The 12,835-nt window shown below is 31.9% G+C and overlaps 1 protein-coding gene across 1 annotated transcript in view; it reads right to left on the bottom strand.

Moving 5' to 3' along the window:
- Positions 1-12,835, bottom strand: part of LOC106869541 (uncharacterized) — a 502,813-nt gene that overhangs the window by 125,326 nt on the left and 364,652 nt on the right. The window contains exons 289-297 of the mRNA XM_089360195.1: positions 12,357-12,386; positions 12,019-12,048; positions 11,045-11,074; positions 10,561-10,590; positions 10,181-10,210; positions 9,754-9,783; positions 6,596-6,625; positions 6,288-6,317; positions 97-363 (exon numbers count right to left, since the gene is read on the bottom strand). Coding sequence (XP_089216321.1) covers positions 97-363; positions 6,288-6,317; positions 6,596-6,625; positions 9,754-9,783; positions 10,181-10,210; positions 10,561-10,590; positions 11,045-11,074; positions 12,019-12,048; positions 12,357-12,386 — 507 coding nt within the window. The remainder of the gene's footprint in view (positions 1-96; positions 364-6,287; positions 6,318-6,595; positions 6,626-9,753; positions 9,784-10,180; positions 10,211-10,560; positions 10,591-11,044; positions 11,075-12,018; positions 12,049-12,356; positions 12,387-12,835) is intronic.

A 12,835-nucleotide genomic window follows, 5' to 3' on the forward strand; every position in this document is an offset into this window, starting at 1 on the left:
TCTTTACGATTAGTAAATGTTAGTTTTGTGTTAATCAAAAACTCAAAGATTTTTCCTACTATTAAGTTGCTACTTTCAATATACAAACAAACGTACCTTCCACAGATAATGTGGCTGATGTAGACACATCACCTGTCACACAAGAATATTCTCCTATATCTTCCAAAGTAACATTTTCAATAATCAATTGATGAACCTTCATATCAGAAACAAGTTTTATGTGATCATCACTTTTGATTTCTTTGCCATTCTTTTTCCATATGACTGTTATATTTTCTTTTGAAACTTCGCATATCATCATTGCTTGTTGCTTTTCTTTAACTTTCATGTCCTTTATCGTTTTTGTAAACTCTACTTTAGCATCTGCAAATGGGAAATGTTTTGAACACTTTTAAAATATGTAAATTATTTTATGTAACTGATTGCTTTAGAATCCAGAATACATGATTTCCAATTGTTTTCCCTATCTCACAACCAACCCTTTTCACAACCAACCTTTTTATTTAAGTATTTTACACTTCTGTATTTGCATATCATTTCTCCTGAGAGGAAGAGCTCGCCATTTTCCATTATCATTGCCACCAAAATCTACAGATTCACGTTAATGGCACGTCATGACATATCACTTTGGTAGCTCGATGACCAACAGAAAAAAAGTTTAAGCTGTATTTCTCAGTTACACATAGATTAGTGAGTATTTTGTTTGCTTCTTTCTCGCTTCCACTGACGGATAACGCTTACCTTTCCTGATGTCTCGGGTGAGAAACACACTTTCAGACACCTTTCTATGTGTACATGAAGAATATTATGATACCCCTCTTACTTTGCCATTCATATACTGGTAGGTCATAATGTTTCATAGTGACCGACTCAAGTCCTCTGGAAACACTATGCCCTTGGCTTTCTTTGCATCTTAGGCTTCATTCGCCTTGTATGTTCATTTTCTATTTGAATATATGTTTAACCCAGTTGCTGGTAGATCTAACAGTAGCTGTACATTCTTTCATGCTGCCGCTCTTTCCGTTGTTGTTGTTTATGTTATTTTATTCTTGTTCTCACTCATATTGGTGTTGCTATTGCTGTTTAAGTCATCTATGAGTTCAAGGACGGAGCCGGTTTATGCATGATTATTGGTGCATATATTCTGGAGTCTATGCATGAAGAATTCCCAAAGGTGGGCACGGGAGGACGAGCTGATTATTACTCGCAACATGAGCAGGCATGAGCTAGGTAGATACAGGAAGATTCTAATTATATTCGTAATATGTGTAGGTTTAACATTCAGATATGTAAAAGCGGAAATTAAAATATTGATGTGTGCATCATATGAAAGCAGCTGGTTCTATCTATATAATTCAGTAAACATGTGAAGAATGTGCTAGCTTGTGAAGCAGAGATCAAAATTTTACACGGGCGCAGAGAAGCGAGAATCAAAATATTGAAGTACGCATTTATTCTAACCATGTTGATGCACACACAAACGAAAACATGATTCTTTACTGTTGAGTATCATACTAAAGAACGACTTCTCCCTATAGACGATATGTGTAAATAAAATACTTATTCCAAAGGACATAAGTGAACTAATAGACACTGTATTTCGGCCTGATTATCAATTTTTGAATAGTAGCTGCCACGCAGTCCTTTGGAGCTAAATAGAAGCGGCTGAAATTATCAATAGAAGTAAGGGAACAAAACATTCCCTGATGCACGCGTTAACTTCCAGAGCCGAGATTAAATTATTGCATACGTGCAACAAAGCGAGAATCAATATACTGATGCCGGCATTCATTCTAACGTTGGATGGATAACGGGATTGAGGTTTTTATGAGGTGGGTGGACGTTAGAAGTATCTGGGTTTGTGCACAGCTGTAGATAGTCCAGCCCTTGCCAAAACTCAGAGTCGACTGTAATTTTTTTTTATATATAATAAGCATATATACCCCTTATATCCAATGTAAGAGTATTTAGTTTTATCAGATATAACGTTTTCACTATGTTACAATATAATACCTCCCTAATAATGCCGAACAATATAACATACATTTTCCGAACACTTATATCGACAAATATCCTCAAAACTGAACCTATCAACTTAAACTTCTCCATGGAAAGAAAACCCTAACAAGTAGAGACTCTTGCTTCATAAGACGAATACAAAAGAAAGATCATTATATGAGGTGTCCGATGGAAAATCTTATATTATCAAAAAGATAACAATAACGACTACAAAACCACCCCGAACATTGGTTTCAAAACAACTGAATATCCACTAGTCGACGTTCTTCGCCAGCCCTTCGAAGAAGATGCATTAAAACTCATCCATCAATAATATCAAATTCCGAAAGCATATCAACACCATCCCAAAGAGAACAAAATCAACATAAACGAAAATATATTCGTACAATCGAATAACACGAAAGGTATAAGTCACAAAAAAGTATCTTAACCAACGCTATACCAAGCACTTAAAAAAGAAAAACCTATAGAAAATAGCCACTGAATTGAATACAGAAACGTCCTATAAAAATTTCAATTAAGTCCCAAGATATTCCTCTACACACAGAGGAGAGGACAGTAGGACTATCTTCATAAGTCTTAAGAAATGTTTAAAACCCTTACATATTTAAATTAGCTTTCAAAAACATTTATCACACCACTCGAGATACATTTAACGTTCACCTCACGGTATCAGTCTACATACTCTTTATGCACCTCACCGTGTACAGCCCAACCTAGAGTGAAACTCAGAGAAGACTCAACTTTTACTATGATAAATATATCTATAGACTATATGCAACATATTCAGTTTTGTAACAGATATAATCATTGTGTTTGCATTATGTAAAATATATTTCAATATACATGTATTCAATATACAATATACATATATTCGTGACATGTAGGTTCTTGCTGATGCGAGGATCACATCAATCCAAGCCATGCTTATTTTGAATCAGCTACGATGGACAGGTTATCTCAACAGTGCGGATGATCAGCGCATTCCCAAACAAATGTTTTATTGTAAGCTTATGCCGAGAAAGAGGAAAAATAGTAGGCCGACGAAAAGATAAGATTCCTTAAAATAATCAGAATTGAAATACCTTAAATTATTTTACAAAAGTCTTGAGTCACTTTTATTGCAATATAAGAAGCGCTTATATAATAAAAATAATAATATATATATGAGATATTAGCACGCAGTCATAAGCAATACAACGATTATGAACCGAATTATAAAACAAGATACGTTATGATATATTACACGACTAGAATCTTCGACGTATAACACTGAATCTCGAAAAATGCCGATAAAGAAGCGTAGAGAGCTACAATATGGAACGGTGTTAAAGGCTTTGAATCTGACAGACCATGCAGATGTGTATCCTCAATTTTGTCGAGGGTATACATCTGCAGTTAAGTCAACTCAATTTCTTCATAAATTCTAACGCTGTCTGAGAGCTTGATATTATTCTAAGTTTATTTATTGAGCGAGTGCATATAATTAGTCGAATAAAGAATACAATGGAAAATTAAACGTAACATACAAGAAAAATTACACAAATAGAGAATCAAAGATGTAAATACCGTGGGCGGGCTTTCTGCCAGTACATTATATACAATACATAGATTTATATATATCTATACAAGACATACATAAATGTGTGTGTGTGTGTGTGTGTGTGTGTGTGTGTGTGTGTGTGTGTGTGTGTGTGTGTGTGTGTCTGTAGGGGGGGGAGTACTGTATATAGTTTGTGGGTGCCATTAATTACAGTACAGCGTACGCCAAATTTTTCCCATATGATTCGGCAGGAGAGTTCTTGAAATTTGCCATGTTTTTGGTAAAGGTAAACATTTGTCGGTATTTGTTAGCACTCTCAAAGAAAATGGCTGAGGATTTTGAATCGGTTTCTCTTAATAGCTCACAAAGAGACAACTGTGCACACGTTTTGGTTTTATTACACCCTCATAAGCATTGCATAGTTTGCATAAGCTTGCGTTGATCAGATGATAGTATTTTTTATATAAGTACAAAATGTGCTACGAATAACTTTTTTCTAGTATAAATTGCATAATTACAAAAGTGAGTTAGGGCAAATAATGCAAATGAGTCAAAAGTGTCAGCTTCGTGATATACTGAGTGACGCATACAATAAAACAAAAAAGAGCGGTATTAGTTATATCTGTGGGTGTATGTGAGAGAGAGTGTGTGTGTGTGTGTGTGTGCGTGTGTGTGATAAAGAGAGAGAGTGTGTGTGAGAGAGTGTGTATGAGAGAAAGAGAGTGTGTGTGAGAGAGAGTGTGTGTATGAGAGAGAGAGAGTGTGTGTATGAGAGAGAGAGAGTGTGTGTATGAGAGAGAGAGAGTGAGTGTGTGTGTGTGAACGTGTTTGTTTATACATGCACGCACACCTATATAGCTGAAACACAAAAGGCATATAAAAAATGCATTCCAAAATTTTATTGCAATATAAGAAGCGCTTATATAATAAAAGGAATAATATATATATATATGAAATATTAGCACGCAGTGATAAGCAATACAACGATTGTGAACTAAATTATAAAACGAGATACATTATGATATATTACACGACTAGATTCTTCGACGTATAACACTGAATCGCGAAAAATCAACACGTCATTTGCAAAAGAATACTTATATACTAACGTCATTGTATTTCTGATTATATTATTATACACCGAGTCCAGTATGTTATTGGATTACACACACTCTCAAATTTTTAATGTAGATGAAGTACCTATTTTAGAAGCGCATGCCAGCGAGAAATCACATTGAAAAACAATATTTTCGCAGCCATGTTTTGAAGTAACTAAAGATCATTGTCAGATGAAAAATGCTAACTTTAGTTTTAAAATTTTGAAGATAAACTTTCGTATATTTTGTATTTGAAGTAAAAGAAATATTGTGAAGAGAAAAGGCAAAAGACGTGAAAATAAGAAAAACTTGATATACTTATAAAGAAAAAGAAAATTGCTTCTACATCAAATATCATCAGCAAACAACATCAAGATACATACTTACTTGCATACATACATACGTACGTACATACATACATTCTTTTACAAATTTCAGCCTTAAAGCTGTGGCCATGCTGGAGCAAGTACCATCACATTGTTTACTATTTTTAAAGAATTCATTAGTATGTGTAACACGTTAGATTATTGGCTAATAATGAATTGCTGTATTACACCATATTTAATTAATTTGAAAATGTATTTCTCAAATTTTGTAGCGGATTTATTTATTAAATGATCACTGACTAGAATTAAATTACCTAATTACTCCTTATTTAATACATTTCAAAATACATTTCCTATCAGAACGTAACCGTCCTTTCTAACGTTATTTCAATGTGAATAACCTTTGACATTATGATTTCTCACTTAACGGTTTTACATTTAAAATCAACTGGCCTGCTAACTCAGAATATTCCAGAATGCTATTGTGATATCCTAAGATATACGTTATTAATTTTTGTGTTTAAACAGCTATCCTTATTGATAAATGCGAGGAGTGAGGCTGGCTATTCCTGTATTACGAATCTTTGCAGACTCTAAGAACAGCACACTTTTAATTTCATTCAAATGTATTTCTTCATCCATAGAATTGTCGATATAATTGACTGATCCACAGAAAGTGTTGAAACGGAATTCTTTAAAAGTTTTCCATGCTAAGGTTATCCTATAGTTTTCCATACTAAGTTTATTCTTTACAGTATAAATGCTATATCATTTGCCATTGAGCTCTTTATTTTTAGCATATGGGAATGTTAAGTAATTAAAAGATTTGAAAATAAAAACACAGGAGAAAGATTTAAACGCAGTATATGCACACGCGGTCTATATGCAAGCTAAATGAATGACTGAATGAAAGAACAACTACTCGTACCAATATTACTGATGAGCATTGATATATCTGAAATTTTAGCATTCAAATTCTGCAAGAAATTGTTTCCACATATCTTCAATAAAAATGTCATGAAAGAGGGGTGACATTAAGTAGGATGCCGTTCAGCGAGATACTGCTGTACATATTTCCTAGTGCATCAAGAATATCGTTAATAAGTTATTAAATGAAAGAAGTTACTGTCACAGGTATTTCACCAATAGAATAGAAAATATCAACAAATTTTCAGCGAATTTAGTCTTTCCCGACACAGTAGAATGCAAGAAACTGCACAAGGAGACACGAAGCCATCAAAGTGAGACTCAGCAACAAGCAGAAGCAAGAAATCATTAATCAATAAATAATCTTTCACTCACCAAAAGCAGCTTCCACCTCAGAACGAGTTTCTAGCGAAAAATAAACGTAAATATATACCCTCATTATTTAGGTCACGTGAAAAGAGTAAATATATTGAGAAAGAAGAGACGTGCTTTTTTTATTTCTTAAATATTACACCGTTATAAACAGTAGGTGGACTTTACAAGAATCGAAAATACTCTGGGAGAGAATATGTATATGGTTCAAACTTAGAGAAATGTAATTATAGTACAATAAAAAAATATCACTTTACGATTAGATACTTTAATTTATATATAATGCGAGAAACGATTTTGCAGTCGCTTACCTGCACGAGTTATTTTTTCCGTTACGACCTCTGCGGGATTAAGAAAATATATAGTTTAATATTTCAAAACGATATTTTATAAACACTGCACCATTAACTGGCAACTATATTAGAACATTTGTTAATAAACTCATGGCATTTAATCATTCATTCGTTGTAAAATGATTTTACACACACACATCAACACATACACATATATACACATGCATACATACATACATACATACATACAGGCACGCACACACACACACACACACACACACACACACACACATGCGCACACACATATATATTTATACGAGAATATATATATGAAGTGTATATAAATATATATTTAGTATATTCTGTATGCATCTATGAATATATGCATGGATATATTCATTTAAGCATATGCGTGCGCGTGTGTGTTTGCATGTAATGCAAGTGATTCGTTATATATGTAAACCTTTCTCAACGGAAACCTTTCTCAACGAATGGAAATTTTCCATTTAATTGGAGGAGTGAAAAGTAACTATTGATGATAGTTTTTAGTGATTTAACAAAAATAAGCGATAATTCAGTTTCCAAAGTCCAAGAAATAATGAACAGTTGCTCATAAAATAAGAATTTTCATGCTTAGATTGAAACCTGATCTTTGTTAGTAACACAAAATCATCTACAAACTTATTTTATTACACCCCCTTGGTATAGTCTAACTCCAAGCATAAATTTAAAGTATTCATGTATGTTGTCATGTACAGAAAGGCGTACGCCAAAATGTTTGAGAGGCTTGTTTTTTGCCATTTAGATAAAGAAAGAAAACAAAAATCCATAAAGGTTTCTAACCGAGGAAAAGATATTACAGTACAAACAATACCTTTTCTACCATTAATTTAAAGATGTCTATATCACTTTCTAATTCAGTTGTATCTTTCTATTCTATAACCTAGACACATTTCAAAGACACAAACGAAGACAAAATAGAATAAATAAGAAGAAACAAAGACAAACTTCACACCTGCAAGTTAGAAAAGTAAAATTTCTCCAAACAAAATAGAATGTATGAAGAGAAAGTGCAAAACAAATGAAAATAGCGTAAGCGTATGTTTATAAAGCCAGTGTATTAAAATCGCTGCTCGATAATTCTCAATAGATATGCTATATTTATATTTAGTTGAAAATGTTAAATAAAATTTAAACCATCGCTACATTTGTATTGAGACCATTATTTCCTTTAGTTTGTATTTCTACCAATGTGTATCATAGTCATTTTTCTACTATAACACAGGATTCATTGTTAGTGCATGTGTATATGTTTGTGTGTGTTTAAGTGAGTATACGCGCATGTGAAATTTTGTATCTGATCGCAAGTAAGAAAGTGATACATACACATATAATACATATAATGTACGTATGTGTGTATGTCTGAGCGGGTTGTGTTTTGTTTTTGCTCCATCACAAGTGTTTTTTTTTACATGTTTTTATGTTGAATTTAAATATGAAACGAAATTTTTCGCATCAGATTTAGTTTCTTGTGACGCCAAGTTCAGTTTCTTTTACTTATCAAATGTTCCGGCTAAAAAACTAAATATATATTATACTAATATAATTTTAATTAAATATTTTCCTTCTAGTATGCTTATTTTGCATGTAAATTTATTTCTTTGGGAAGTTCTGGTAATTCTGGTGGAGTAAATGTACTCAGGGAAGCATACTGTGCAGATGAAACATACTTAGACCTATTCAGTTATATAGGAAAGCTTCATGTCAGTTTGCTTATAAATGCCAAATAAGTAACGGCTAATATGCGCGTTGATTCTTGTTAGTTTGACTCTAGGGATGCCTTTATATAGATGTTTTATTATGCTGTGGAATTGACTGAATTATTTCAATCGTTTCTGCTATGTAAGTAGTGATCCAACTTTAAAGTCTCCGGAACATAACTTTACACTATTAGAAAGAAGTGCTTTAAATTTTATTTTGGATTTAAAGTGGGTGATCAGGGAGAGATTTGAGTCACTGATATTGTTGTGCGACTACAAAAATGATGGCTAAATTGTTCATGTCACGAACCATTTGCTATTCCAGTTATTTGGAGAGAACCCAAATTATAGAGCAGTTTGCTATTTCTACTTTGTGAGTACGAAATAGTTTACTTCAAAGACACAGAACTTAAATAAACACCATAGTCTCCCGTCTGTTATGAGATAGTTCCTTGTAATTCACAATTTATTGTAAGAAATCCTCCATAGCATTTTTATTTTAAGCGATGAGGAATCAAGCGTAAGTGTAGCATATCACGAGAAACAATATGAAAATGCATGTTCTTACGTTCCAGGCTATCTATTCCACTAATTAGTCATAGTTACTACCTCTAGGAAATATGGAAGACCTAATTCGTGATTTGTATGTATTTAAGAGGCAGGTTGAATCTTTAGTTTCAAGATAAAAGGTTTACAATCAACTGCAACTAAAATGATTTTTGCAGGTGCTATGTTGAATTCAAAGAATGGTTATTTTCCATCAAAGTGGACTTGTATTTTGAAAAGATCCAGTCATCGGAACTCTTGATCGTCTAAGTAATGTGAATGAGCATAGATTGTTTGTTCATTCGTCAAAAGTTAGTTTGAAAGAAGTCCTTCATAAGAAAAATAAATTCTCTTTTATGCTTATTACACATGCTGTAAACGCGAAAAAGCCATGCAACAATAGGAAGTTTCTTTATCAGAGATATAACTGGAATACCTGGGAATCTGAAAACTATTGTACTTTTATAGTGTTGCAGCTACGTATCACAAAGTACTTCAGATTTTTTTCTAGACAAACTCGCCGGATACAATAGAAAATCATTACCAGCGCATTTGGAATCCCAGTACATAGAGTCAGGCTGTTAAGACAAACATGCCTGAGTCAAAGTACAGGGAAAACTACAGGTAAGCCTTTTTGATCTTGACAAGTGTGAGTATGTATCTTTAAAAATTAAATTGCAGTCCTTACAAATGCTTAATTTGATAGAGAAATGTTACAAACTAATTTGAATTCATACTAAAAATACTACAAAAATCAGATATTTTGTTCTTTGAAAAAAAAATGTTATCTACGCAATTATATATTTTTAGCAATTTCTTTGCCGAAGCGAAACATTGGAAGCCATTGAAATTATTTTAAATGAAACTCACCAACTGTAGATTCAACGTCAGACGGTTTTTCTGAACGAAAGTTAATATAAAGTACAATAAGCGGGTTGCTCGATTATCTCATGCACAAAACACTTTTGTTCAAATGTCTAGTTATGTAGTTATACGCTTATAAATAGTGTATCATCATAAATTTTTTACAATGGTAATTTAATAGCAATGCATCTTCTAATTACTTTTAATTAGCACATGATTTACTTCTAATATAGATTATCTTTAAAAAAACATTACTAACTAATTTGAGAATCATTCGAAATAATTATCATTCGAAATAATTATCATTCTCTAAATATGCTATAAATTTACAAGAAAACTATCAAAATTATTCTTCAGCATCTACGTTGAAATATACTTCCCAGAAAATTTATTTACATTAATGAGTTCATGTCTTTATAACTAATGTGCTTACCTATGCGAGATTCGGTTTCTCTAACAATTTCTGCAAAATCAAAATCGTTATTCATTAATGATTGCTTTCATCATTTCGTGAAAGAAAAACAAAATAGTCTGGATTCAATTAAATTCATCAGCGAATCTAGACTGGAGTATTTACTAGTATACTTTCATATCAATTTTTTAAAGTATAACTTAATTTGAAAGATGTCTTAAAGTTCAATATTTAGTACAAGAATGAATACTATAAAACTTATATATCAATTCATACTAAGGCAAATTACACTTCTAGTACGCATATCAATAAAAATAATCATTAAGAAATTTTTACTGGCTATAATAATGCTAATAATATAGGTGCTCAATTTTCATTGAATCAAATAAGAAATCACTTACGAACTGTGGCATCGACCTCAGAAGGTTGTTCTGAATATGGAATAAAAGGTGACATCAGATTTTGCACCATGCACAAATAAAATATAGATAGATAGATGCAGGAATACATATAAAAACTTCTCTACACTTTTAAAATTTAACGGTATGTTGTTCAATACTATACAATCCACGTATGTAAAAGGTATTTTCCCAATTTCGAATATGTATTGAAGTTTTATGACATATTCTAGGTACGTTAGATACGTTTGAAAAGTAGACCAATAATTCGAAAGCACTTACAAAAATTGATTTTATACTTGAAACAATCGTGAATATTTTTTAGAATATTTAATGATAATGACAAATCGATAATTTACAGGTATATGGAGACTTATATACTTAAAAATTACTTAAAATTTAGAAGTTCGAAAACAATTCTAGACGAAATCTATAGTATTGTGACTCAAGTGTATTATAGTAATAACGAAAATAGAAGTTCGCTCACCTCTAGGACGTTCGTCCTGTGTCACAATATCTGTGAAATTAATTAAATGAAATTGCAATTGATTCTCAAGCATTTGTGAACACAAAACTAAAAGCGATAGTTCTTTTAATATCATATGGTGTATTATGGAAAATGATTATATTGAGAAACAGTAAAGTATGTTTCAAATATTAGCAGTGGCAAATTTTGTAAACAAACTTTATGATGAATAAAAGACTGCACATGATACATTGTATGCACTATTTGACTAGGACATTCAATGTATAATACTGAAACGCGATAATGCAATAGAATTTTCACAAAAAGCATTTGCATATCATCGGGATTATTTTATTGATTATATTATTACGTACAATATGTCGTTTCAGTACAATATGTCGTTTCAGCAGAATCTCTCTTTCTCCCTCCTTCCATCTCCCTCTCTCTCTCTTTCATCGTTTGTCTGATATGATTTGGAAGTGGGTTTTGCAATATAAAGCCAATATTTAGGCGCAATGCCAGTAGACTCATTTAGGCAGAATGCTAGTAATTTCTGGTGAGAGTTAATGGATACCATCAGCCCCAGAAAAGTATCAGTTCATTACATGAAGGGAAACAATACAAAGATGTACACACACACACACACACACACACACAAACACACACACACACGTATATATATATATATATATATATATATATATATGAAATAATTTTAGTACCTAATTCAACTGAATCTTAATTGTATTATATATATATATATATATATATATATATATATATATATATCATATCATATCATATATACGAGAGCAGAATACAACAGAAAAAGAGACCATATCGTTCAAATATCTATCCAAACAAATTTGAGGCACTTTCATTCTTTTCAAATATCATAGAATACCAGAGACTGTATAAAGGCAGATGAAGATATAAAAATGAAACTTAACGACAAGCGGAAGCAAGAAATCATAAAAGGATAAACTATCACTCACCAACAGTAGATTCCACCTCAGAACGTGTTTCTAATAAAAGGTAAAAAGTAAAGATATACCCCCATCAATTAGATGATACAAACAATGAAACATTGTGCGTTTTGAAATCATTAATTTCCGATATACGTTTCGACTATCACGAAGCTGTTACACTTTATTGAGCATAATATATATTGAACTTTACTAAAATCGAAAATATGTTCAAAAAGGAAGTGTAAACAAAGTAGATTTTTAAAATGCAGTTACATTTAAGTGAACGATTATCACTAAAAAAATTAGAGACTTTAATATCTTAATGTTGATATACCGCTTGAAGAATAATTATTTTAGTAGCTTACCTGTACGAGTTATTTTTTCCGTTACGATCTCTGCGAAATTAACAAAATGTATAGTAAAGATTTCAAAAATTACTTTCTTACAGAATATATAATTATGTCGTAATTATATTAGAAAATCTGTTTGCATTTCTATGTCATTTTGTCCTTCATTATTTCTAAAACGATATTATGTTTAAATACATACAAATACATATTCATTCAAACAGATGTGTGTATCTATACGTGTCTTCACCAGTACAAATTAGAGCCCATGCATTACTGACACTCTTGTTACGGAATTTTACAATTAGAAAATTGTAGAGAATGTCTTCCAATTCTAAATACGTCTCATATTTTCATCCTAACGGAAACTTCGATAATTTTTTTTAAAATTAAAATGACTTAAATCTCGTTACGTACATACAAACGTCAGAGTAGAATTTCCAGAAACGCAATGCTTCCGTTACATATAGGAAGATAACAAACACACATCGCACATG

The sequence above is a fragment of the Octopus bimaculoides genome, chromosome 1 (genome assembly GCF_046866305.1).
Source record: "Octopus bimaculoides isolate indiv1 chromosome 1, ASM4686630v1, whole genome shotgun sequence".
NCBI lineage: Eukaryota > Metazoa > Mollusca > Cephalopoda > Octopoda > Octopodidae > Octopus > Octopus bimaculoides.